This window comes from Augochlora pura, chromosome 4 (assembly GCF_028453695.1).
Source record: "Augochlora pura isolate Apur16 chromosome 4, APUR_v2.2.1, whole genome shotgun sequence".
NCBI lineage: Eukaryota > Metazoa > Arthropoda > Insecta > Hymenoptera > Halictidae > Augochlora > Augochlora pura.
In genome coordinates this window covers 25,799,503-25,826,900 of record NC_135775.1, presented here as the reverse complement: position 1 = coordinate 25,826,900, position 27,398 = coordinate 25,799,503, and the positions used below count along the sequence as shown (strand labels likewise).

General features: G+C 46.3%; 3 protein-coding genes across 7 annotated transcripts; 1 reads left to right on the top strand and 2 right to left on the bottom strand.

Moving 5' to 3' along the window:
- The first annotated feature begins 358 nt into the window (after positions 1–358).
- Positions 359–4,608, top strand: Ema (C-type lectin domain containing ema). Of its 5 annotated transcripts, none has more exons than XM_078178152.1 (14): positions 359–496; positions 553–681; positions 761–894; positions 1,001–1,149; positions 1,395–1,624; positions 1,726–1,918; positions 1,989–2,633; positions 2,707–2,827; positions 2,899–3,053; positions 3,135–3,296; positions 3,399–3,537; positions 3,605–3,908; positions 3,974–4,107; positions 4,181–4,608. In XM_078178152.1, exons 1-14 carry the CDS (start codon positions 423–425, stop codon positions 4,606–4,608), a joined length of 2,997 nt encoding a protein of 998 aa, XP_078034278.1. In that variant the 5' UTR covers positions 359–422. The 5 variants fall into 5 exon arrangements, with proteins under 5 accessions (XP_078034278.1, XP_078034275.1, XP_078034277.1 ...); XM_078178149.1 differs by having other exon boundaries at positions 3,375–3,537; XM_078178151.1 differs by having other exon boundaries at positions 1,001–1,158.
- Positions 4,609–5,393: 785 nt separating this feature from the next.
- Hrs (Hepatocyte growth factor regulated tyrosine kinase substrate) lies at positions 5,394–9,338 on the bottom strand. The gene is made up of 11 exons (XM_078178153.1): positions 8,948–9,338; positions 8,786–8,870; positions 8,441–8,516; positions 8,171–8,359; positions 7,823–8,097; positions 7,497–7,749; positions 7,074–7,429; positions 6,680–6,993; positions 6,330–6,625; positions 5,566–6,219; positions 5,394–5,481 (listed from the first exon to the last, which is right to left on the bottom strand). Exons 1-10 carry the CDS (start codon positions 8,979–8,981, stop codon positions 5,611–5,613), a joined length of 2,487 nt encoding a protein of 828 aa, XP_078034279.1. The 5' UTR covers positions 8,982–9,338; the 3' UTR covers positions 5,394–5,481; positions 5,566–5,610.
- Positions 9,339–9,691: 353 nt separating this feature from the next.
- LOC144468573 (uncharacterized) lies at positions 9,692–17,662 on the bottom strand. The gene is made up of 7 exons (XM_078178140.1): positions 17,592–17,662; positions 15,842–17,047; positions 14,582–15,787; positions 14,231–14,500; positions 13,003–13,431; positions 11,033–12,849; positions 9,692–10,947 (listed from the first exon to the last, which is right to left on the bottom strand). The coding sequence occupies exons 1-7, from the start codon at positions 17,650–17,652 to the stop codon at positions 10,651–10,653; spliced, it is 5,286 nt and encodes a 1,761-aa protein (XP_078034266.1). The 5' UTR covers positions 17,653–17,662; the 3' UTR covers positions 9,692–10,650.
- Positions 17,663–27,398: the final 9,736 nt, after the last annotated feature.

Genomic DNA, 27,398 nt, shown 5'->3' with positions numbered 1-27,398 from the left:
ACCTAACATGTGATTCCATAGTCCGTTCAGTAATGGAGGCAGCGCTACGTTTTGCGTTGCGCAAAATTTTATGTATGTGATCTAACATTACCTCAAAAAACTATTCATGGTGCAAGAAAGAATGTATAAGAGAAGTAAGTGTAAATTTGCAAGTGAGGCAATAATTAGTTATTAAAACAATGATAAGAATACTCAATGCAAAAACAAAAAGTCTAACCTGAACAATGTGTTGACTTTTGCCACTATTTTGACAATTGTATCGATGTTTACGAAGATTTCAATGAGACAGGATTCGCGTAGAAAATCCCCTGTGATTCCAATCGTATTAACAAATATTGATACCCTTCCCTAGCGATGAAAGATACCGAAAAATGAATTTATCGCAAGCTACCACCCAAATGCGATCGCAATACAATTAAAAAATGTCTCGAAGCCGAAGTTGGTTTGGTGGAGATCTCTGGAAGCCCAAGAATCCACACACTTTAGAGCACCTCAAGTACGTATAAACATTACAATATTTTTGTTTTGTGCTTACTATCTTATTGGCCACAGGTATTTGTACAAAGAACTATCAAGGAATCAGACTGTGTCTAAGAATAATAGAGGATTGTTGGTAGAAATTCTGCGCTCTATAGCTGAAATTTTAATATGGGGTGACCAAAATGATAGCAGTGTATTTGAGTAAGTATAATTAATGTGTACATTCACTCAACATCAATTTTCTTGTGTCATAATTAATAGTTTTATTTTCTATCCCTAGCTTCTTTTTGGAAAAGAACATGCTTTCGTTCTTCTTACGTATTATGAAACAAAAATGTGGAAGCTATGTATGTGTTCAATTGCTACAGACACTGAATATATTATTTGAAAATATACGTAATGAAACATCCTTATGTAAGTTCATAAAAGAATTATTTGTTTTATATATTGATAGAGAAATTGAGCTGAAATTTTCTGAACTTGGAGTATTCAAATGCTGAGGTATTCTTTTCTCTTCTAGATTATTTGCTCAGTAACAATCATGTCAACAGTATAATAGTGCACAAATTTGACTTCAGTGATGAAGAGGTGATGGCATACTACATCAGTTTTTTAAAGACCTTGAGCTTGAAGTTGAATGCCCATACCATTCATTTTTTTTATAACGAGGTAAACGAGGTACACGTGCTAATTCTCTGTGTCTATTTTTTCACTGTAGATAATCTCATGTTCATTGATTTTAATAATAGATGCTTTATGGATATATATGCTTTTGATTTAACATTAAAAGCTTTATATGTGTTTAATCAGTTAATATTGTTTCTGTTATCATAATCATTGATTCATCTACATTTTTTTAAGTTGCACTAAGCACGTATAAAGAAGAATATTGTTTAATTTAATTTTTTTATCAGCATACCAATGATTTTCCATTGTATACGGAGGCAATCAAATTTTTTAACCACTCGGAAGGTATGGTTCGTATAGCTGTGAGAACCCTAACTTTAAATGTCTATCGTGTCGAGGATGCCTCTATGCTCGTGTTTATAAGAGACCGAACTGCTGCACCTTATTTCAGTAATCTTGTATGGTTTATTGGCGACCACATTATAGAGCTTGACACCTGTGTCAGAAACGATGCCGAGTAAGTGAGATAATAACTATTAATGAAGTGTATATAGCTCTGTTGAAAACAGCCTTCTTTACACATGTACATGTAAATATATAACTACATATATGTTGCAGTCATCAAAGTCGAAACAGATTGTCGGATTTGGTAGCTGAGCATTTAGATCATCTGCATTACCTAAACGATATTCTTTGTTTAAATATACCTGACTTGAATAAGGTCTTGTCTGAACATTTGCTTCACAAATTATTAGTTCCACTGTACGTTTACTCGCTTGCAAAACATAAGAATCTTTTGTGCCAAAATCAGGTACGTTTTTGATTAACTATTATGTAATGACCATGTCCAAAATAGTAACTGTTTTCCTTTTTATTAATAGGATGAGAGAAAACATGTAAGCATTGTAGTAGCATTGTTTCTCCTTTCTCAAGTGTTTCTTATACTCTCCCACGGCCCTCTTGTACATACTTTAGCAGCAGTAATATTGCTGTCAGAATTAGAAACTATTCAAACAGGTGCAAGCAAAGTGTTGGAAATGTACGGTGATATTACGTCTATTAAGTCAATCGCTTTTTCACCCCCAAAAGAAAGTTTGGAAAAGTCTCTGGAAAATTTAAGCGAATCTTTAAACGTGTCGGACGATCTTTGCGAAGAAGAATGCATTGCAGAAGAAAGGACAGAAGAGAGTATGGTCAATAGGATATCAGACACCAATTATCCTAGTACATCATTCGATACCGTTTCAATAGAAGATACACCTGTACCAATGAGTTCAGAACAACTAGACACTAGCGTTCCACATGATAATTTAGAAGACATCAGATATTTAAATGTAACTGATGAAGAAAAAGAACAGAGACTTGCACAAGATAGTCCCTTGATACCGGAAACGCAAAAGAATCTGGACGAATCTCTATCAAATAAGCCATTTCTAGAAACTATCTTGAACTCTTTATATTGCACAGAAAATGATTATACTGCCCTGTTTGGATTATGTTTGCTTTATGCTCTAGCTAACAATCAGGTAAGAGAAGAGCTCTGGAAATACTATACATTCGTAAGATGATGCAAAAAGTTTAACAAAGAAATCTTTTTAGGGCATTGACCGTAAAACTTTAGACCCAATTTTAAGCAGTTCACAAGGCTCAACAACGAGCTTCTATAATGAAATTTTAATAGATAGACTAATTCATATTATAACGTTAAGTTGTCAAACAAGTAAGTTAATTTCCAGAGTAAACGTTTTCAATTTTTCAAGATGTACTATTCATGAATGACGTTTTTGTCAGATTCGAAAGTACGGCTCGTCACGCTGGAATTGGCGATTAAGTTGTTAATTCAATTAATAATGTCAAATGGACAAAAAGTCTTAAAAGGCTCGCATTTGACGGCGATCGAAACGGCCAAAGAACAGAGTACTACGTTGTTGAAAAATTTTTACAGGGTGCGTTGCAACATTTAACTATCTAATTACGAAATTGATTACGACACAAATCTAAAAAATTATAAATCACGATATTTATAGAGCGAAGACATATTCCTAGACATGTTCGAAGATGAATATAGTGAAATTCAAAAACGACCCTTGAACATTGAATGGTTGATGATGGACAGTAACATTTTATTACCACCGATAGGTACTCCGATGACCGGTATTGAATTTATCAAGAGATTACCGTGCGGCGAAGTGAGTATAGACACTAGAAATATTGTCAATTAACAAATATGTTTTGGATAACGTACAAGTCGTTAAATCTATTGATAGAAAATCAAATTATCATTTAAACAGGTGGAGAGAGCTCGTCGTGCTATAAGAGTATTTTTTTTAATAAGAGAATTATCCTTAGCTATTAACATGGAAGCGGAAACGCAGTTGCCCTTAACAAATCCGGTCAATTGTGTTCAAGTGGATAATGTTCTTGACCTAAGTAAACATTATTTTTTTTCTAACGCGCACGCAATATTTTCAAATACTGTATTTTAATTTATTCACAGATAATAGCGATTTAATTGCCTGTACGGTTGTATGGACAGACGGTCAGAAAATTCGTCGTTTTCTAGTCATACATATTGTACAATTAATTCTCGTAGAACCAGACACTAGCAAATTAGGCTGGGGAGTAGCGAGATTAGTGGGCTTTTTACAAGATATTGAAGTAGCAAGTGACAAAGACGATTCTAGATGTTTACATTTAACGATTTACAAACCTTCGAGTAGTTCGGCTGGGAATCGTGTTCCTTTGCTATCGACAAAATTTATCTTCGACGATCACATTAGATGTATGGCTGCTAAACAAAGGTATACCTTCACTTTAAATGTACATGCATCAGTTCATAGTATGGACTTGTCTCTTTGACTTTAAGGCTGACGAAAGGACGGATAAAGGCACGGCAAAAGAAGATGAGTCAGATCGCACGATTGCTAGACATTCCCATGAGTATGCCCCATTCATCAACACCATCGCCAAATTATGCTCTACGGAGCATGCGACATGAACGTATGTTACTAGGAAGCTGCTACTAGCTCATATCATTTATATAAAGACGATTCATATGACTACTTAATCTTAGGTGTAATAGGTCGTGGACAAAGATCGAAGGAACCGCGACCAATGTTTATTGTAAACAGGGTGCCCGGATTTGCAGCACAAATGCGCAGGGAAAACAATGCAGTGCCATCATCGATTGCCAGGCGCAGTGACAACTCAAATGAGAATAGTCAGGAGAACGGTTTACGATCGCGAGATAATTCACCGAAAATGCCGAGGCCGCGAAGCGAAGAGATTCCTCTAGAGGATATGCGACTACGAAAAGCAGCTCTAACATCTGCTGCATTGAGTATATCAAATATATGTCAGGAGAAGAAAGATGGTCAAATCTCCGCATGTGCAACAAACGGTGAACCCTCGACTGTGGCTAAAAAACATGCAGAAGAGACATCGTTTACTTGCCCGAAAGAAACGAAGCCGCGTAAGAAGGGTCAAGTGGAGACAGTATGATTGTTAGATAGAAAGAAAGCATACAGTTTGAATTGACATTTTTTAAAGAATATGAGAAAGACGTTTGAATGTATTTATGGTCTTGAATTAAGGGATGAAATCTTTGAACTATCTAATAAAAAGGTTTTACTACAGGTACTTTCTAAATGATGATTTGAAAGACATCCCATGCATCATCGTTCTTTCAATAGAATAGGAAATAAATTGAAGTTAATATAAAAAAACATGGTATTGTGATTTCAGTAAAGGGTTAATCACTGATGAAATTATTTGTCTTCAGTTTCTTTCTATTGCATAACGATAACGTATAAGTATTTGTATATACATTTCCATTCAACACATCGTGTGTTATTAAATAGTTCGTTTTCACTGTATAAATAGTACAATTTTCCATTAGCAACTCTGTAATGAAGCCTTGTATTTGAAACTTTTAGAACTTATTATGAACACTATGGATTAAAAAATCTGTCTTTCAACAAATAAGATCTTCAAATTCTGAGAATCGAAGGATTCCCTACTAGCATTTGTAAAATGTATTCTGGAATATTCATTTTTATATTAATATTGTAATCCAAGGAAACGTTAATGCTTATCAGAAAATTGCACACAAAATTTACTAAATAAATGTTTATGTTACATATTATTAATATAATTAACTTTCTGCTAATGAGTCATGTCAATTAAAGAGTATTTGTTAACTGCTTGTAGGTTGATAAGTTGGTACGATGAAAACAGACAAGTAATTTATCATTTAAAAAATAAAAAAAATAAAACAATATATATTTCTCCATTTATAATCACGTGTTCCATATGGAAAATATCCTCGCCGTTTAAAAAAGTTTCCAATTTGAAACGGTTATTTGCATTTCATTTCTAACATAATAAAAATAAACGTTTATTTATTAAAATCGCCGACGCCAATTTAAAATAAAAATTTATGTTAAACTGGAGGTTTACCTTAAATGCATTTCTAATTATCGGTAAATATTTTTCCGAGTCTCTTCAATCAAAGGAAATTAATTCCGCTGTTTCAGGCTTTGTGTCTTCTTTCACTTGCACGGTTTCATTTGATGTAGGTGGCATCGGGTTTGGTGGTTGATATGGCAACTGTTGCCCTTGAGAAGCCGGGTTCGGTGGCATGCCTTGAGGCATGATAGGTAAATTAGGTCCTTGGGTACCTTGCATCGTCTGATTCGACGTTAGGATTGGTCCAGGTACAGTTCCTGGTGGCATTTGGATAGGACCTGTTTCTTGGGCCGAGATAGAAGGGTTGGCAACGTGAGACGGCATTGGAGATCCTTGAGGTCCTGGTTGCTGAGGGCCTACTTGAGGCGGAAGACCAACCACTTGACCTGGTGGACCATGTGTTCCAGGTCCCATTTGCGTGGGAGGAGGAGCCATGTGGCTTTGAGGGGGTCCCTGAGGTATAACCATTTGACTTGGTGGTCCTGATTGCGCGATCGGCGGAGGACCCTGTTGTGGTGGCATATGCCCTGGTGCAGGCTGTTGCATGTGTCCTGGCGGCCCTGGTGGTCCTGGTTGAGCAGATGGCGGTCCCATTGGATGTCCTGCCTGTTGTAGTTGCGGTATGGGATTTGTCATTTGAGGCATCTTTGAAAGAATGTACAAAAAAATTAAGTAAAACGTAGAAGAAGATTTAATTCATGGTAAATTATTACAATGATGAAATACAAACGTAAGTAAGTTTAAGTTACACTCACCATGCCAGGACCGGAAACAGTAACTCGACCCAAGGCTTCATGCCCCTGCACAGAAGGATCAGTCGGTTGCTGTTCTTGATTAGCTATTGGTCCCATTATGTGGGCCGGCATTGTGTTCATTGGGGGCATATTGTATCCTTGCATTGGGTACTGTTTCACAGTAGGTTGCCCGTATATATATCCTTGATTGGTTGGCGACATAGGATTGTAATTGGTTCCGGGACCTTGATACTGAACATGGCGAACGGGTGAACCTTGAGACGGCCCCATGTAACCCGGAACAGCTTGATAACCACCTAAAGTTGATGTGATAAAATAAAGAGCATCTGGAAATATTTTAATCAACTTACCCATTATGTATTGCTGCTTCTGTTGTTCTTGTCTCATTTGCATTTCTCTCTCCTGCTCTTGAATTTTTTGTAGAGCCAATTGCCGCTGATACTGTAGATATTCTTGTTTCTTCTTCCTCATAATGGCTAACTTTTGAGCCATCAGCATTTGTCGCTGTCTTTCAGCTTCCTCCGCTTGTCTTCTCAATTTTTCTTTATGCTCATCCCGTAAAGCATCCAATGCAGCCCTAGCGTCCTTCATTTGTGTCAGTTTGTCCTGAAGTCCTTCATAGTATACTCTGCTATCATCTTGTTCTTGGATATATCTCAATAATCTGTAGACATTTATACATTCAAAGTAAGTTCTAGCTCATAAATAATTTTACATAAATTTAGTATGTATTCCGAGACGAACCTTGAATGCATAGCAGTGATATTTAAAAACAAAGTTTGAACAGAGCTATCGTTAGCAATCGATCTGCCTCTAGATGAATTACTCTTCATCCTATTGACAAATATTTCTACTTGCGATCGCAGAGCACTGACAAATTCCTCCATTTGGCTATCAACTTCTCCGTTTTGCTGTTTCGCGATCACAATTTTCTGTGGCATTGGACTACTGATATTTGGTGCAGATGGACTCGTAACATCCACCCGCGAAACGTGCTCTTCTATTGCAGTTTGTCTTTGTTCCCAATATTTTCGATTTAAATATTTTGCGAGCTCGGGATCGATGTCTTCTTCCTCTTGCAATTTCGACGGACTAGGGCCCTGAAAAGGAAAATTTAGTACAATTCTTTATTAGAACCTATGTCAAGTGGCTAATTAAAGCACTAACGGGTGACGGTGGTGGAGAATATGTTGTCCTATTTATAGTGTTTGTATTCGTTTTTATTGTATTAGTCGTTCGTTTCTTTTCTTTCTCTTTGAGTTCCGCTTCACTTTGACTTAAGGCAATAGCAAGATTCAGTTCTTCTTCCTCCTGAAGTTCTGCTGCTGTTTTCTTAGGAGGTACCTGTTGTTGCTGAGCCAAGGAACTGTTTAGGTACTCAGCAGGTAAATCAGCTTCTTTGATTTGCACTGTGGTAGGTCTACAAAAATATTTTAGAAGAATTAGGAGTAACAGAGAAAGACAACAGGAAATTAGAAGGTATTCATACTTACTTGTTTACTTGTTCATAACAAGCTTCACATACTCGAACTTCTTTTTCAATTCCGAACTTGGGTAATGTTGATGCTTTGCTTGAACATTGACTGCAAAATACTTGACCACAGGCTCTACAGTGATGTTTTCTCTGCATCACACTGAAAGCGACTCTACAGCGGTGACAAACATTAGCATCAGCCCATACTGGTGCAGTATCAGCAATAAACATTGCATCGCTCTCTTTCAAAGGAGGAAATTTATACCCTTCAGCTTTCATAATATTAAGTGTATCCTGTAATATTGTTGGTAGTACTTAAAATTGTGACATGAAAAAGTTTCATATGTAACAAGATATATAAGCATACTTGTACTGCTCTATACTTGGGGCTATTACGAAATGCATGTGCCCAGTCTTGAATCAATTCTAAAGTTTTCTTCTTAACATTATCATGAGTTGTTGTTTTTACTAGCTCTTTAAGTTGTTCCATGTATTGTTTTGTACCGACTTCGTCATGTATTAATGTACCACAATTTTTAACACAAGATTCAAGAACCTGCATTTTAAAGAAACATTTATGATATCATCATTTGATTAATCATCATTTTATTCAAATAATTAGCTTAGTATTTCTCACCAATAGAGCATATAAAGCTACGTGCGGATTATCATTTGTCATTTTCTTCTTGATTGCTGCAAGTGCTGCCTTAGGTCTACGTACATACAAAACATAGCATTTCACTTTTTTTTACATAGAAGTATCAAGTAATTAATCATAAAAGATCATTTGTTACTAATTTTAATAAAATAGATAACAGGGAAAGAGGAGAAATGTTAATGAATCTTAGTAACATTTTGCCAAAAATACGAAACGAAGTGCGAAATTAATTTAACGTTAGTTATCGTTGGATAAAACATATTTTTTTATCATAAATAGAAATTAAATAGGTTAACTATAAATTATATGACATTTTGTACTCACTGGACATCGCCCTGGCGAATTAAATCACATATTTGCAAAATCGGGACCCAGTCTGGCTCCAGCTGTAAATAACTGGTCGCTTTATCTGTAAAAAGTTCATTAAAATCAAGAACCTGGAAAGTCGGACATTTTGTTGGACTGACATTGTTAATAAAAACGTACCTAATAATTTGTCAAAGTTAGAACTACGAAACATTTTGTTGCACCGGGAACAATTTATAATCGTATTATTTATAATCGCTCTCTTTGTTCAGGCCTTTTGCAATTATCTTGACAATTAAGTTACAAAACGAAGTCTGACAACCACCTATACCGTCGATGGCACTGCTATACTGACATATAGCAAAATATGAGTCACGTCTCACGTCGTAAACGGTTAAAATGGTTATCCACCACACTCCAACAATCCAATAGTCAGTGACAAATATGTATTGTATTCTTTTCTTATTGACTACTATTCTACGATTTACACAATAAATTTTAAACAGTCGAGAAATAAATTCAAAACTTCAGTGTTGTCAGACCGTTTGTTGTATTCTCCTGGATCAATATTGCGGATTAACAATTGTTATCAGTAATGTACAGAATACCGTTTTATTGGCAATTAAAAAATTCATTTAAATCAGTTATAGTCGATGTTAAAATAATCGACAGACTTTAATAATGTCTATACTAGAGTAGAAAAAAGACGCGGGATAAATTAATGAAAAGATTGTTCAGGTACTAGTCGATTTGATATTATTGAAATTTCTAAAAATACAATATAAAAATACAATAATTTTTGCGACTTTATGGAAGGTAATAAATGCATGAATAAATAATCAAACATATTTTAATAAAAACCAATTCAGTAGGTATTTCAGTTTCTTTGTTCTCAAGTTTCAGACTTTCTCAAGAAGATGGCGCCATCAATTACGGTCTGTATCCATTTTGTAATTCCGTTATTATTTCTTATGCTATTTCGAAGGAGTACAGGTTTTAAAAAGGAGAAGAACACAGTGAGTCGAGAATCTTACCGTTTATTTATATCAGTTCGTAAAGAGATCTAATACAAACGCATTCGGTACTCATGCACAATTCGACAATTATATTGTATAATAATCTAATCTAAATTACGTGGAATCCGTCGAACTTCCTTATTTTCGACAATTAAGTATCTAGCACCAACGTCGTCCCGCAATCTCGACGTTGCGAAGCGACGTTAAGAAAGGTCTGCAGCGTTTTCGTTAGAGGAAGCAATGATTACCATCATTAAACTGCAATTATGTACAGGATCATCTTTCCAAGGCTACTGATACTTTGTACTGTATTCAGAAAATGGCGCTGAGTCTGCGAACACCGATCTCCGCGGTCGACAAACAAATTTACGCGCGTCGAAGCGTATTCTGCGAAATTTTTCCGTCACTATGTCTTTCTATCGTTCGCAAATCATTATACACTCACGCAAGATCGAATACAATTAGCTTAATAAATACAAAGAGACAGTATAAATTACTGAATTCAGCTGCGTATTGCATACGAGTCCCACAACCAAAACCCCAATGATTTTTCCAGCAACTTTTCCAGCGTTCGATGAGAAAAGTTGCTGAAAAACATCGATTCCGCTGGTCGTCGTCACAAACAGGGACCAGCGATTTCGTTTTAATCGATTATAAATCACGACAAGATGGCTGCCGAAGATCTATCGGCACGGGATCTTCCGCAGCCATGTTGCGAACGTATTTTGTCTATCTTCTAACAGATCGATTACTTCTCCCTTTCTCTCTTCTAGGTCTAACGTCTTCAAAAATCACGAAACAATATCGGAAAACGACCTGAGCGTTGAACTGTCCCTTTCAAACAAATTCTAGCAAGTCGTAACATGATTAGAAGATGCGCAGGCTTCTGGCTGAGAGGTTGTAGTCTTCGACAGGTATTTGCCATCGATTGTCCCAATACTCGCTCTTCGTTCTGTAAGACAGGTGGGAGCACATTGGCAGTCGCGTGGCGCGTTCGCACCTTCTCGAGACCGACCAATACAAGAAGTTCTGCGGGCACTTGTACAAATAACCTTGGACGGCGTCCCTGGAGTCGCGTTTGCACTTGTAGAACGCGTTGCTGCAGCCTTGCCTGAAAGGATAGTGTCCCTCTCCTGGACAAAGTCGTTCAGTCGATACCTTGATCTGAAAGCAAACACAGATTGTTCATTTATCGGATCGATGAAGCACCGAGATTGCTCGAGAGTAAACGCGTAAAGCGTATACTTACCGGCGATACTGGACTCTCCTCCAATCTTCTGTAGAATCTGCCACTGGCGATAGTGCCTTCGCAGGCCTGGCTGGTTTGATTCGGGGGCAGACACTGTATCTTTTTCTCGTCGAAGACTGTGCCTTCCGGACAGCTCAGTATCAGCACCTTGATCTCCATGTTACCTTCGTTGGTACACTGGTAGATCAGGTTGCAGTATTTCGGATGTCTTCGGAAACCGGTTGGACAGACCAGCACGATTTGTTCGTCAGTTAGGTTTCCGATTGGACAAGGCGTGGCCGAGGATGGAGTACTTGACTCCGTAGACTGTTCCGAAGACTCGGTAGTACTGTCAGGTGTTTCAGAGGTTGATTCGGTACTTTCGGAGCTAGGCTCTGTGCTAGACTGCGTGGTCGCCTCGGACGTAGACTCCGTGGTAGATTCGGACGCAGCTTCGGAGGTAGACTCCGTAGTCGCCTCGGTCGTAGACTCGGAGCTGGGAGTCTCGGAGGACTCTGTGGTAGCCTCGGATGTTGACACTGTAGTCGACTCTGTTGTGGCCTCTGTAGTCGATTCTGTCGTAGACTCTGTAGTAGCTTCAGAAGTAGACTCCGTAGTAGCTTCCGAAGTAGACTGCGTGGTAGCCTCGGAAGTGCTTTCCGTGGTAGCTTCAGACGTCGACTGGGTGGTAGCCTCGGAAGTGCTTTCCGTGGTAGCTTCAGAAGTTGACTGCGTGGTAGCCTCGGAAGTGCTTTCCGTGGTAGCTTCTGTCGTAGACTCAGTGGTAGCTTCTGAAGTAGACTGCGTGGTAGATTCAGAGGTAGCTTCCGTAGTAGATTCCGTGCTAGCCTCCGACGTAGACTCGGTACTAGCTTCTGTCGTTGACTCCGTGGTCGATTCAGTGGAAGAGGGTTCCTCTTCGGATGTTGTTGATGTCGAAGATTCGGTAGTTTTCTCGGCTTCCGTCGTAGAACTTACAGTGGAGCTGCTGGTAGTTGAGGAAGATGTCTGGCAATCTCTCGCAGGGTAGACCGATTCGGGGTAGTTGCAGACGCTGATACTAGGATCGAAGATGGTACCAGGTGCGCAGTTGAAGTGGTACACGTTGAATCCGTTCCCATTGTCGACGCAGCGGTAGAATTTGTCGCATTGCGTTGGATTAGGATAGAAACCCTCCTTCTCGCAAACTATCGTGTTGTTAGGCGCCTTTGTGGTACAGTCCGAGCCACTAGAAGAAGATGTTGTGCTCGATTGAGAGGCAGATGATGAACTCTCGGTGCTTGAAGGTTCCGTGCTGGAGGATTCGGAGCTGGAAGTACTCGAACTTGGACTCGACGTTGACGATTCGGGTGTATCAGATAATGTACTACTCGGTATAGCTGCAGCTGTGGTTGCGGCTGTAGATGCTGCTGTGGTTGCAGCTGTGGTAGCTGTAGTCTGGCTAGATCCTGTATCCGGTGGCGTCAAATCAGTAGATGGCGTGCTCCCGGTTGTTCCATGATCGATTTCGTTGCTCTCCGTCGAGCAGGAAGCTACCTGATTGATATAGTTGCAAGTTTGGATAGACTGATCCCAGGCCGTGCCCTCTGCGCAACTGAAGTCGTATTTCGTGAAGCCATTCTCACTGTGCACGCAACGATAGAACTTCGTGCAGTCTGTTGGATTCGGGAAGAATCCTTCTCCAGAGCATTGGGATGATCCTGGCGATGAACTGCTTTCAGGAGCCTGAGTGCCAGATGTGGCACTCGTCGGATTCGTGGGAGGTAGGTAGGAAACAGATTCTGTAACACCTGAAGCTGTGGACTGAGTGGTTGGGCTCGTTTCAGACGAAGACGATGCTGTCGATGAGGCTACCGAGGAACTGCTAGGTGGTGCTGTGGTTGCTGTGCTAGAGGATGATGGGACGGTTGATGGACTGCTAGATGGCTGGCTGGTAGGACTGCTTGATGATGCAGCAGTTGTTTGACTACTGGATGACGGGGCTTGGGTGCTCGATGGAGTTGATGGTGCTTGAGTGGTTGATGCAGTAGTAGCTGCTTGGGTGCTTGATGAAGTGGATGGTGCTTGGGTGCTCGATGAAGTTGATGGTGCTTGACTACTCGATGAAGTGGACGGAGCTTGGGTGCTTGACGAAGACGGCGGTGCCTGACTACTGACTACTGGTGCAGATGATGCGCTGGTGGCAGGTTCATTGGTAGTTCCTTCGACTTCGTTGGAAGAAGGATCTGTTGTGGATGAGTTGGATCCACCTTGACAGCTTGAAACAGCAGATTCATGATTGCAGCTTTGCACACTGGAGTCCCACGCTGTTCCTTCTCCACACTGGAATTCGTACTTGATGAACGAAGAATTGCCGCCGACGCAACGGTAGAATTTATGGCAGTCCTCTGGATCGGGGAAGAAACCTTCTTCCGTACACTCTGACGATCCTGAAGGTGGATTTGTAGTTGCTATTGATTGCGTGCTAGATGCAGTTGTGGTTTCTGGAGGTACCGATTCGGTTGGATCCGCAGCGATAATAGTAGAACTACTTGTACTGCCTTGGTCTGTGGATGATGCTGTTGAACTTGTTGTAGGATTTGTTGTGGGACTTGTAGTGGGGCTCGATGTGGAGCTTGTTGAACTCGGCTGGCTTGTCGACGAGGAACTGGATGGATTGCTCGAGGAAGTCACGGTAGATGGAGAAGCAGTAGAAGTAGGTGCTGCCGAAGTGCTTGTGCTAGTGCTCGATTGTGTAACAGTCGTTTCGACAGGTACTGTGCTACTGGATGACGGTGCAGATGATGCTGTGCTTGTTTCAGTTTCACTTGTACCTGGCCGACTAGTTGTTCCACCGGGAGATTGGCTGCTAGAAGAATCCCCGGAGCCAGGAGAAGACGCGCCCGATCCACCTTTACAATCAGGAACAGCAGACTCGTGATTGCAACTCTGAATAGACTGATCCCAGGCAGTTCCAGCACCGCATTCGAATTCGTATTTAATAAACGTAGAATCACTTCCAACGCAACGATAGAACTTGCGACAGTTCTGCGGATTTGGGAAGAATCCTTCCTGTGTACAAGTGCCCGGTGTACCTACAACAAATACCGAATGATGATATCCGCGATTGTGATGGTGTGAAACTATCATAGGTGCTAGCAAAGACAAAAATACCTGATGGGCTACTAGGGGTGCTATCAGTGCCAGGGGGTTCTGTTGTGCCAGGAGAACTAGAACTACCAGGTGTGCCAGGATAACTAGAGTTACCAGGCGTGCCAGGGCTACCAGGGGTACCTGGAGAACCAGGTGTGCCAGGAGTACCAGGTGTGCCAGGCGTACCAGGGGAACCAGGAGTGCCGGGACTTCCAGGTGTTCCAGGGGAACCGGGAGTACCGGGAGTGCCAGGGGAACCAGAAGTACCAGGGGTACCAGGTGTGCCCGGAGAGCCGGGAGTGCCAGGGGAGCCAGGAGAGCCAGGAGTTCCTGGGCTTCCCGGAGAACCAGGAGAACCTGAGGTGCCGGGAGAACCAGGGGAGCCAGGAGTTCCTGGGCTTCCCGGAGAACCAGGACTACCAGGAGTTCCGGGAGTACCTGGAGTACCCGGAGAACCAGGACTACCAGGAGTTCCGGGAGTACCTGGAGTACCCGGAGAACCAGGAGAACCTGAGCTGCCGGGAGTGCCTGGAGAACCAGGGGAGCCAGGAGTTCCAGGAGATCCAGGGCTTCCTGGAGAACCAGGACTACCAGGAGTTCCTGGGGTTCCCGGAGTACCAGGAGAACCTGGGGTGCCGGGACTGCCAGGAGTTCCTGGGGTTCCCGGAGAACCAGGAGAACCTGGGGTACCGGGACTGCCAGGTGTGCCAGGAGAACCAGGGGAGCCAGGAGTGCCAGGGCTACCAGGAGTTCCTGGGGTTCCCGGAGAACCAGGAGAACCTGGGGTACCAGGACTGCCAGGTGTGCCAGGAGAACCAGGGGAGCCAGGAGTGCCAGGGCTACCAGGAGTTCCCGGAGTTCCTGGGGTTCCCGGAGAACCAGGAGAACCTGGGGTGCCAGGACTGCCAGGTGTGCCAGGAGAACCAGAGGAGCCAGGTGTGCCAGGACTACCAGGAGTTCCAGGACTGCCAGGTGAACCGGGGGAGCCTGGAGTACCAGGAGTACCTGGAGTTCCCGGAGAACCAGGAGATCCAGGTGTGCCGGGAGAGCCAGGTGTACCAGGAGTACCAGAGCTACCAGGAGTTCCAGGACTTCCTGGGGTTCCTGAAGAACCAGGGGAACCTGGAGTACCGGGTGTGCCGGGTGTGCCAGGGGAACCTGAAGTGCCGGGAGTGCCAGGCGTGCCAGGTGTGCCAGGAGAACCTGGAGTGCCGGGTGTGCCAGGACTACCAGGACTGCCAGGAGATCCGGGGGTTCCAGAAGTGCCAGGTGTACCGGGAGTACCAGGGGTTCCTGGTGAACCAGATGTGCCAGGACTACCAGGAGTTCCTGGAGAACCAGGAGTGCCAGGTGTACCAGGTGTGCCAGGAGAACCTGGAGTGCCGGGAGTGCCAGGCGTTCCAGGACTACCAGGACTGCCAGGAGATCCGGGGGTTCCGGAAGTGCCAGGTGTACCGGGAGTACCAGGGGTTCCTGGTGAACCAGATGTGCCAGGACTACCAGGAGTTCCTGGAGAACCAGGTGTGCCAGGTGTACCAGAAGTTCCAGGTGTTCCTGGGGTGCCGGGAGTGCCAGGTGTGCCGGGGGATCCAGGACTACCTGGTGTGCCAGGGCTCCCTGGACTGCCGGGTGAACCGGGGGAGCCTGGAGTACCTGGACTGCCAGATGTCCCAGGTGTTCCAGGTGTACCTGATGAACCAGGTGATCCAGGAGATCCGGGTGTTCCGGGTGATCCAGGTGATCCGGGTGATCCAGGTGATCCGGGTGATCCAGGTGATCCAGGTGATCCTGGGGATCCAGGGCTTCCAGGTGATCCAGGGGATCCAGGTGACCCAGGGCTTCCAGGATATCCAGGTTCGCCGGGATATCCAGGTTCGCCAGGATATCCAGGTTCGCCAGGATATCCAGGTTCGCCAGGATATCCTGGGCTTCCAGGTGATCCCGGTGTTCCAGGTTGGCCATTAGGATCGCCAGGTTGGCCAGGCTGTCCATTAGGGTCTCCAGGTTGACCAGGTTGACCATTAGGGTCTCCAGGTTGTCCCGGTTGACCATTAGGGTCTCCGGGCTGTCCCGGGCTGCCCGTATCACCGTTCCATTGTCCGCCATTATCTCCCGTATCACCATTCCATTGTCCGCCATTATCTCCCGCATCTCCATTCCATTGTCCACCGTTATCTCCGTTCCATTGTCCACTATTATCGACACCGCCGGCGCCCGGCGAGGCTTCTTTACAATCTTCCCGTGTTACCGCCCAAGCATGATTACACCCTTGAATCTTCGGATCCCAGACGGTTCCAACCCCGCACGTGAACTCATACTTAATAAACTTCCCAGATCCTTCGTCGACGCATCTGTAGAACTTTCTACAGTCGTTTGGATCCGATAGGAATCCCTCTTGCGTGCATCGAGGACTGTCTGTGCCACTTCCTGCGGGATCTTCGGCCGGTCGTTTGGTCGTCGACGGACTTCTGGTAGTCGATACGGTTGTAGACGGTCGTCTAGTCGTCGTCGTCGTTGTCGTCGTCCTAGTAGTCGTGGTACTCTGACTTGTAGTCGTGGATGGCGTAGTTGTTCTCGTGGTGCTCACAACCGGTGCCGACGTCCATTGCGTCGAAGACGTCTCCTGGGAATTGGGACCGTTCGAATCGATCTCGTTCTCGTTCCCACCGCACTCCGGTCTTCCGCTATCGTTCGGATGGGTACAAATGTCGCCCCTGGCCTTGGAGAACACCGTGCCGACCCCGCACTCGAACTTGAAGGTGGTCAGGGGGCTGCCGTTGCCCCAATCGACGCATCTGTAGTAGACCCTACAGTCGCGAGGATCGGGATAGTATCCTTCCTCCGTGCACGCGAACCCATTGTCGGTGCTCTGCCTATACTGATTCTGGATATAGCCGTAGGGATCTAGAAAGAAACCAGTGGCGAACATCGGAATAAATCACAGCGAAGACGCTCGAGGATGGTTCGAGGTGTCCGTGTTGCTTTAACAGCCGCCGTTTATCAAAGATAGCGATAAATGTTTACTTTTCCCGGGAAAAATGACTACGGGGGGATCTACGCGGGGAGAGAGAGATCCACTCGGTCAGATACAGCAACGCTCGCCGGTACGGCATTTTTCCCCGGCAGAGTATCCCCGATCCGTTCAAGGCTGCGCGTCTCGGTTGGAACCAGTTTGACGACGGTGGCAGCACCAACAACAACAACGATAAACGCAACAACGCGACGCCGATGCGGTCCTCGGGGATTGCAGGGAAAAAAATACTAGCGATGCCCCATGAAATCAGTAAACGCATCACGCGCTCCACTGAGCAGGACTCTAAATGGACGTGTCAGGAAAATAGATTGTTCAAACGCGCTCCTTAAAAAGACTGCTCGGCCTGCATCTATAGCTGAACCTCGAACCATGAATATTCCACGGGAATTCCGCATGGAAATCGCCGAGGCTTACCGGCCCTCGCGTGCAAACTCAGCGCAAGCAGGACTCCCAGCGTTCCCAGTCCTGACCACATGGCTTGAATCTCGTCTGCGAACAAAAGAAACGGTTCGATCTGTAACACAGTCCATCAACGTTGGATCCGATATGCCGTATATTAATAGTACTGGAGCAAGGCCGAATCCTGCCGAAAACCAGTTTGTTAACGAAGGGTTAACATCGCGTTGTTACGCAAAAGTCTCCGACCGTTGCCACGGGTGAATCGACAGTGAGCGCGAGGCAGCACGCGATACCTCGCAGACCCTATCATCTTAACGGGATAGCACAACGTGACGTAATCTGCATCGTTTTCTGGGACGGGAGGCGTGGATTTCCACACTTGAGAATTTCGCATAAACCGGCGAAGATAAGCGAACGGTCGCGCTCACAGTTACTCCTACGTTCTGGTTGGCCCGCGTCCAAACTTCCCCGTCACCAAGGATCCTAACTGTCGGATCCCCCTGACCCTGCTACCTTCCCGCGCGATCGACGATCCAGGATCAAACGATTCCCGTTCCGCCGCGACGTACCTGCTCGGTGGCCCCGATTTTCCAGCCCACCGATCGATGGATCCACGTGGCGAACGCCTAAGCGGCGACGGTTTGTTGTACAGTTACGCTAGAATTGATTTTCGACACGCCTCTAATGATCGGACTTGATAGGTTGTTTCAGCGAATCGGTAAATCAGCGTAACCGTGAGCTGAATTCGATGATCGGACCGACGTGTATGCTGAATGATCATGAGTTGCCTCTAAATTCCACCGTGCCTAGCGAAGATCGAGCAAACGAAGATCAAGGTTGTCGTCTGTCGACCAGCCCGAGGATAAATATCGTCGATCCCCATTGAGACGTTTCCCGCGGATACGCGTCGCTACATATGAATGAGTGCGTACTCGAATCATCGGTTTGCGAGAAGCGGTAAATATTGATTTCCGATGGAGTATTGTATGAAGCAGTAGCCCAGTCGACCTTTTTTTCAGAGAACATCATCCCGTGGGGTTAATCTTATTGCTCATCGGAGACGATATCGTGCGAGGCATGCCGCCGCGAGTCCACAATTCCTCGGTTTATCGAGATGAAGCGCGGAAAAAGGACCAGCTGAGCTACTCTTTGCCTTCGGTCTGCACCTCGATCCGCAATCTACACCCACACACGCCGCCGACGGACCTCTCATAGGCGGAGATCCGCGAATTTCGTTTCTCGGGCTCGCAAAGCGTCTCTCGTATCAGACTCTGTAGAATTTCGGAACATCCGGAGATGTCTACTCATCGGGGAATCAACGTCTCGGGTATCGTTACTAATTCAGCGGAGGTCTCCGAGCCTAATCGAGAAAGTAGCACCGCGGGACACCTGGGAAAGCCGTGCAGGACTCGTCGCGAGTCCGGGGAGCATTCTTCAAACGGTTCCCCGAGGGTCCACGCTGATTCCTAATTGACCGAGCAACGCGAGTTCGAGGATAATGATTCACTCGACACCGGACAGCATTAAGTCTCATAAAAGCCACGGCCATTCATCAGACTTCCGTTGTATATGGGCCTATTACTCTCGCGGGACCTCCGCCAATGCAGGATACGCAATACGCGGCGATATGCAACGAGATGCACTGGATCCAGCGCCATAAATATCATCGGCGATACAACGCGCCGGCAGCGCAACTTCGTAACGAATTGCACGGTGCGCGACCTACGACTGCTCGGGATGCGTGTACACAGCCGACGAAAGGAACAGCGATAAATTCTGTCGGAGGCGAAGCGAGAGAGCGAGGGAGAAAGAGCGAGAGAGCCTGTTGAGAAGCTGGAAACTTCTACAATCCTTTCTCCTGCTAGTATCCGGCGAAAAGAGGATTGCATGAACGGTGTGACATAACCCGAGAATGCGGTTTCTCTCGGCACTCCCGAGGAGCAAAAGAGAGAATGTACATGTGAGAAAAAGGGAGAGAGAGAGAGAGTACTCGGTGACATAACTCGCGAGCAGAGTCAATGTCAGTGTCGGCGTTCCTGACATTGGAGCGGATCGAGTCGCCGCGGGACGGGTCAGGATTTATTCAATGAACGGAACCCGTGTTACATCGTAGGTACTGCGATACTAAAATAATACCGTGCTCCGGACGAGCATCGTTAACCTGCGTTGTATTTACTTAGGGTATTACCACGCTGTTTGCTCGCGGATCCCTGCCGCGCCGAGCCGAACCTGAATGGACAACTATGCTTTGCTGGCAACGCGCGTAGGAAACTTTACGACCGCGACTTGAACGCCTCGCGCACTCGTAATTCATTGCTGCTTGTGCGACGCGTCAAAGTCGCTTGGAATAACGACCAGATCTGGTTCGGTCGCTGCCAGTGAAGGCTGTCCCCTTTTCGGCAGACTGTGCCAAGTTTATCGCTCCGTCGGATCGTAATCGGACCACCGACAAATTCGACGCGTCTCCGCCGACTTCGAAAACATCCTCGACCTCGGCGAAAATCTGCCAGCCACGCTTCTCGAAGTCCGAGCAATTAACCTCGACGATGTTCTTCGAATTGGAGCGTGCCTGTAATCGCTTCGAGAGACTCTTTGACCGAAGTGGTTGCTACCTCGTTATCGCGGCGGACGGCGTCTTGCGAGCAGATGTTAGGCGCCTCTGGATCACGCAGGTCGTGGATCACCGGGGATCGGCACGAGGATGTTTTCAAATAGCCCGAGCGATTTGGGCGAATCGCCTCTGCCCGTTGAATGAAACATTTCGCGGCCGTAGAGGCTTCGGACCCCGTTCACACGAGGCCCGTCCTTTGAATACAAATCGACGTTATGTTCCCGATTCGGGTGGGGATCGCGCGAAAAACAGGAGGACACGGTTCGCGGGCCGCATTCCAAGCAGGCTTGTCGGAAGACCAAGTGCTCCGGAATTGACGAAGAAAGTCACGGCTGTAATTTTTGCCCCGAGGACGTTCCTGGGATCGGGGAACTGCTCCGCGGCGTCTCTCGCGTTCCGACGCGAACGAGCATCTCTTCGTGTGGTCGTCGGTGGAGAGAAAAAAAAAATGCGCGGCACGCTTTCGAGGAAGTTTTTCGCTAATTGCAAATTGCACGGCCAGTTGCCCCAAGGTCGTAGGAGAACGAGCCGCAGCCGTCGAAGTTTCCAAGTGGAAGCTGCGCGTAATGGACAGGCGCATTAGCCGGCCATATACAAGCCTCAATTTTCTGCGCAGCCTTCGTTTGGACAAACATCTCCGCGCAGACTTTATTTATCGAGCTGTATAAGTCACGCAATCGTTTCTTTTTAACAACGTCCGCGCAATGTTTGTGCAAATACGGCCGCGCGAATAGTTCCGCGGCGGGGATCGGCGGCGAGGGCCGCGCGAAAACAGTAACGCTATTCCTTATCGTAATTGATCAGCGCCGGCCTTGGTCAAACACCATTTGCCCAGATGTCCCTGTAATTATTACACGAGTGGATGATGCACGACCACTCGAACCGGTGATAATTATCCACGGCCCGTAGATCGTCAACGATTTATGGCCGTTTCGTCGAGGACCACCGGCGGTTTCCGATCGCAAACATTTATCGAGTAAACTCTAGCACGTCGACGAACATAATCGAAATTGCAACGGCGAGGATAGCGTGAAGGTAATGACAGCCCGATAAGGAGCTCCTCGGCGAATTTGTGGACAGATTCGTACGGTATCATCACCCGCTGTCGCTCAAGTGCCGCTCGAAGCGTTTCGAGGATGGAACGCCCGCCCTTCGCTCGATAATTACCGTTCGGAAGAAATGGTAACGACCCACTGGCCGAAAACAGCGACCGGCGGTTGTCGAGCAAAACATGTTTTCGGACATTCGATTTTAATGTTCCCTACGGGGAACGCGAAGAGAATTTTGGGATCACCGATAATTGTACGGCTTCCCTCGGCAAGCCGGCGCTTAACGGTTCCGTGGAAGTACCCGGAACGAAATTTTGGACAACGGTTTAATTAATATAGCCCGCGTCCGTGGCTAACAATCGTAAACCCGGTTCGACGACCCGGGATCAGCGCGATGCTGCCAGTTCATCATCCGTGAGATTATGTTAACGATCACGCCGTAAGCCGGGTCCGCTTTAATGCGATTAACGTGTCCCGGATTCTGCGTCCTCGATATTTCTCGCGCTCTCTGTTTTATAACCAATCATCCCAATAAAACTTCTTCTTGCTTCGCAGGTTTCGCCCGACACTATCGGCTCGATCATCTCCGCCGAAACAAAATCGGCTTTGCAGAAGAAATTCCATGGTCTAGCGATGCTCTCGTCCCTGTTCACCGATCCAAAGACGAGTCTTTCCCCTGGGACATCTGGAGACCGACGAAAATCGACGCGATTTCCGTCGAAAGAGTCGCGTAACTGTACGCTCGGGCACGCGTGGCCTCGAATTAAAATCAATTGTCTGGCGGATCGCGACGCGCACGTTTCAGGAAATCGCGTTGTACAGTTACCCGCATCGCCAGCCTTGCAGATACCGCGAGGGAACCGCAGGTCGCGGCAACCTGCGAAATTGCAGCTTCCTTCGGCCCCCACGGCGAGGCCGGGCGAAAAGAACCAGACAACTCTTCACGGTGGATCGCGCGAAAGTTGACGATAAAGTTGATCGATCTTCCAGACTCTCGGTGGAGTCCGTCAGCAAGAACCGCGCGCGCGTCCTTGAGGGCCCTCGGAATGGTCGGTCTCATCGAACCAGTTCTCCTGATCTGAACTTCTCAACGACGATACGTTCACCGAAGCTATAAAGGCCGGCAGAACAGAAATTCCCCGGTGTCGAATTGCGGCCAGCCTTCTATCTAGTTTACGCCGCTCCCGGGAAATTCGATAAGGAAAATAATGGGTACCCGCGACAACCCGGCCAATCCGAACGAAACGAAAACGAGAGTGCTGCATGATCGATCCGGTTCGCTAGAACGAGGGCCTCGGGCTCTCGAACGGCGACGGGGCTAATCGACGTCCGAGATGCAAAGCTGACGAAGACGGCGCACGGCGCAGCGTGCGGCTGCGATCCGGTGCACGGTGCAGTGAACCGCCGGTCGTTATGATGGCCTGCTCGTTACAATAAGTGCAGCCTTGCCGCTGAAAGTCGCAAGGCCGTTTCTTCTCCCACCGATCACGCTTTTCCCTTCTCTTTCATATCCCGCGACGAGCAGTGGCGTGGGAATCGGACAGCTCTGGAAAACCGCTTCCACGGATTTTCATATCGCGATCGTAAAACGTCTGACGATGAAAGTCTCGTTCTACTGCCCACTTCGTTCTATTGCAAATCATAATATTTTATATATTTTATTTATCTCAGTTTTTAGGTTCAAGAATGGATTTGCCTCGCAACGTATTTCACTACAGCGTAATCAGAAGATCATTTGCAATAGCGTAACGAATAGAAATCCCTAAATAAGTAGCGTGTTGTAAAAATCGAAGGTAAAATTCTGCAGATCGTTCGACCTATAATTTCTCTGGATTATTCTGAGTTGCCATTCGTTTCTGGAGAAGCTATAATCACTGCTGCTTGTTTCAGGCCGACTATTACAGCGGCAGGTAGCATCCGATCCGACGTCACTGGTCCATCACGGTCGGACGGGGTATTTTCTAGGCTGCTCGCGGCGGACATGTCCCTTGGCCGGAGGTAATTGTGTCCTCGGCGTTCCGCAATTAAAGGGATACTCGGAAATTGCACGTGCGGCCCGTGTCCCGCTCGGCATCGTCCTCTTCATTTTTCCATTATCTCCCTTATTCGCGACCGCAACGCTGCTCGAGGATTTATCATGCATCGCATGCGGGCTCGGTACCGCCGCGCCAAGCCGGCCCGAGGTTCAAGGCCCTCGGTCCTCTCGTCTCGATCCTCCGTGCCCGCAAGAAAATGAGAAATCCCGGCGTAGAATGAGCGTCGACGTAAATAGAGCGTAATTACGATCGAATCAATGAGGAGGAGAAGAAAGCCTGAAACCTTGTTTGGCGCTATTAACAACGGGGCCTGTTCGATAAGACCTGACCGAAGCGCGCGTGCGGCGCGCCGTTACGTTTTCGTCGCAACAGGAAATTGAATTGCCATTTTTAACGCGACAGTGACGTGTGCCCGATCGAACCATCGATTCCAGCGGTAGATCGCAGGATCGAACCGTGCAACCGTCACGAATCCGGGTCCGTGGACTTCGAACGTGTTTCTGAATGGATTGTGCAAGGATAGCGTCCCGATTGTGCATCCTTTTGCATACGCAACCCGCGCGGGTTTGCAAAATCCAACGTAGTGCTTTTATCGCGAACGGTTTTTGCGGAATCGAGCGGTTCTTTTGAGCGGAATCGGCGCGATTCGATCATTCATTCGACGCTGCGCGTCAGAGGCGTCAATTAGCAGATCGATCTAGGGATTGCAGAAACCATCGAGAGAGTAATTACCCAACGAGAGTAACAGCGTTCTACCGCAACCAGAAGGCGAAATAATAGCGTGACTCACCGGATTTTTCTTTTTCTATGGAAAACGATCCGGTTTTTTGCGTCGAATTCTGGAATCTCCCAAGGTTCCGCTACAATTACGATCGCTAATAATCCAGACTTTTCCGCGATTTTCTATAACGAGAGAGATCGTTAATCCGGATATTATTTTTTTTTCTCTCGCGTCGCACCTGCGTCCCGCGAACGGCAACGGAACGGCGGTGATCGACAAGAACCGCGATTCATCGATCGGGTGACGTAAAAGGTCGGGAAGAGTCGCGAGGTTTTCGCCCGGGGGACGATCGAATAAATCCGTCGGCGTCAGAAAAAGCTCCGTGAACCAGCGAACCGGTCGCTCGCGGAGTGGAATGTCCTTCGAGGATTCGTTGTTTTTATCGCGGGCCTGGGAAGAATGGCTCGTTAAAGGCGGTGAAAAAGCGCCGCGCGCCGCGTGCATAATGCATCCTCGCCCGTCGCGCGTTACTCCACAACTCTGTATTCCATTAAAAGTTGCGCGCGTGCAGCTTTCCTGCACGCATCGATCAAACGCGACAGCTACGCGGCATGGCTGCCCGCAGAAAACAAAGACCTTTTTCCGCGGCCGGTTTCCATTTCCATCGCAAAGACTTCTCCTCCGGTGGAAAACCCGCGACGAGCCTCGCTTTGTATTCCGCTTCCGACCGCGCGATCTTCCGAAATATTTTTACGATCGTCAAATGACGGAACTCCGTTTACGGATCGCGACAATGTCGAGGCCGAGCCGGTTGCATCGATCGCGAACGCGGAGCCGAAGATCGACTCAATGCCACGAATCGATTCGGCCGGAATGCCGATCCAAATACAGCCCGCGATTTTTCGGCCAGCCGGACGTGACGCGAATCCCCGATCGGGCTGGGAATTTTCGGACACGTCCGTCACCGACACGCTGTAACCGCTGTAAATCGTGTTTGTAACCCGGTGAAACAGTTACGTGACGCTAAGTGGCTTTTCGAGGCTCGTTACGGCCACATTCGTGTCACTACGCGAACCAAAAGTTTGCTTAACTCGGACTCCGAATAAATTAGGTGCAACTGTTGCGAATCAACCGGCTCGGCGTCGGGTGAACGCTCGTTTTGTTCGCCAGCAAGTTTCCTTGCCCACATTGTATGCCGAATTCAGAAACGCGTTGTAAATGGCATTGCGAACATCGGCGAATAATTATATGATTTACTGTTAAAATGGGTGCCGTTCTCTTTGAAGACATTAATCCTGAAGGAGCTCCAAAATTAACACCAATTATAAACGATAATAAAACGAATCCGCCGAGGATAATTCTTAAGAGAGAACTGCACAGAAATCTTTCTCTTATCAACGAATAATATAATGAATCTGAATAAAACGAATAATTATCTGTTCGCAGCAAAAGCAATCGACACATGAGTCACAGGCAAGAGCAGTGTCGAGCGAGGTGCAATCGAGACTAATCACAGATACGTGGAGAGCATTTAACAACGGAGAAACTTATCAGGTGCAATTACATCGACGTTAATCAAGGAACGGTCATCGTTCCGAACCGCGGGAACGTCCGATTCCTTTTGTCGGATAAAAAGGCTACGTTTTAATTGTCGACGCGTTGCGCGTTCGAAATATTAAACGTCGATGTTCCCAAGGACAGCCGCAGCGAGATGCTGATCAAGGCGAATCGAATGAACGCCGCTAAAATGATTCGACGTCACCTTTGCGCCCGGTCGTTATTAACACGCGTGGCAAAAATACGAAACGATCCGCTGACTCAACCGTACAGCCTCGGAACCGACTGCAGTTATCTAATGTATCATAATTACAGGGTCAATAAGGCGCGGTTCGATTCTGCCGAGACGACACCGAAATCTCAGCTCGTCTGCTCTGGATAATGCTCACCACTCTCCGAACGATCTTTCAACACGAAGCACTCTATGAAAACTCAAGAACACAGAAAAAATTAAATTGCTCCGGAAGAAGTTTTAATTACCGCGAGACACTGGACGAAAGATCACCGTTTACATAGTTTTAGAATTTTTTTTAAGAAATTTCACTCGCGTCACGATTTTTAGGATTGACCGTAAATTTTTTATGGTTTCGCGAAGGATCGCTACGAATTAATAGAATTTGCGACAAAGGTACGTGCACTCACCTCTGCTTAAAATGAACAGTGCTCTAAATCCGTATCAACGAGCTCCATTCATTTCGCTTCCCCTGATTTCCCAGAGCTCCGAGGGATGATCGAGATCCACCGCCGATATCCACGAGATCCTCTCTCGCTGGCGACGCGTGCAGGCCGGCGTGTTTTCAGGAACTATTCTGGAAATCGGTTGCCGATCGCGGCACGTTCTCGAGAGGGAGTAAGTCCTGAGGACGCGGATGGCTCCTACTTATAAAGACTTGGCCAAGTCTTGGCTCTCCAATTGGCTTCCACGTGTGTGTTCAATGTCTACGTAACGTCGGTACCCCCTGCACGTGCGTGCGTATGCGTGTCTGCGTGTACACACAAGAGGGAATCGTGGGCTCCTCCGTCCAGGTGGTAGGGGGCACAAACCGTCCCGGTCGTTACACGCTCGATGCTGTTACACATTACACCGGAGCCAATGCCGGGCCGAGGAGCCGGTGCCCCGGCTCCGGACCAACCGAACCGATCGCTTTTCTGACGGGAACAGGCCACGAGAGTCTACCATTGTCCCCCCCGCCGTCAATGAGTTTTCACAGCTCGCCACGAATCGCCCGGCGAACAACTGGGTCCACCGATTAGGAACGACCGAACCTCCGCTAGGCCCTTCCTCGCGACCTTCGAAGCTGAAACCAGTCTCCGGTGCAAAAATCGGACGGAATACACGGTTCTTTCATTGATCGAATTACCACCTGTTTTCTCACATAATTATACGATTTATTCAAGGTAAACTAAAATCCTCTTTTATCGATATTTCTCTCTGAAAATCGAGTAGCTCGATTTTTAGCTGCTGAAGTAACGCTGAAATTTAAGCGAACGCAGGCATCTCGGTCGAGAGCTTATCATGTCTTTTTCATGTTACGAAATATCAATTAGATCACTTTGATTTCACGATGTTTCGTGAAGGTGTTAAGACAGACACACGTATCCGGAATTTCTTGAAAAGATTCGCAATTTCGTTTATATCTCAGCGTTGCAGCCAGCATGTGATATCATATGCACCCTTATCATGTCTAACATTGACTAAATTGGGACTAACATCACGATTAATATTAGCGTTCTCTATTAGGTTACCGTATCTCATGGAACGTTGGCAGAACAAAAGCTAACAAAACGAACGAATTTCGTTACATATTAGCATTCTTTATCGGCGATGACCCAGATGGAGTATTCAGT

Excerpts from the sequence above, each read along its gene's own strand:
- Hrs (XM_078178153.1), bottom strand. The coding sequence starts at position 8,981 with ATGTTTCGTAGTTCTAACTTTGACAAATTATTAG. Across the intron at positions 7,750-7,822 it reads TGTTATGAACAAGTAAACAA|ACCTACCACAGTGCAAATCA; the intron begins GTAAGTATGAAT and ends ATATTTTTGTAG. Across the intron at positions 6,626-6,679 it reads GAAGCAGCAATACATAATGG|GTGGTTATCAAGCTGTTCCG; the intron begins GTAAGTTGATTA and ends CATCAACTTTAG.
- Ema (XM_078178148.1), top strand. The coding sequence starts at position 423 with ATGTCTCGAAGCCGAAGTTGGTTTGGTGGAGATCTCTGGAAGCCCAAG. Across the intron at positions 3,538-3,604 it reads GGATAATGTTCTTGACCTAA|ATAATAGCGATTTAATTGCC; the intron begins GTAAACATTATT and ends ATTTATTCACAG. Across the intron at positions 3,909-3,973 it reads TGTATGGCTGCTAAACAAAG|GCTGACGAAAGGACGGATAA; the intron begins GTATACCTTCAC and ends TTTGACTTTAAG.
- LOC144468573 (XM_078178140.1), bottom strand. The coding sequence starts at position 17,652 with ATGTGGTCAGGACTGGGAACGCTGGGAGTCCTGCTTGCGCTGAGTTTG. Across the intron at positions 15,788-15,841 it reads CGGATCTCCTGGATCACCTG|GCTCCCCCGGTTCACCCGGC; the intron begins GTTCATCAGGTA and ends CAGGTACTCCAG. Across the intron at positions 10,948-11,032 it reads AGGAGAGTCCAGTATCGCCG|ATCAAGGTATCGACTGAACG; the intron begins GTAAGTATACGC and ends GTTTGCTTTCAG.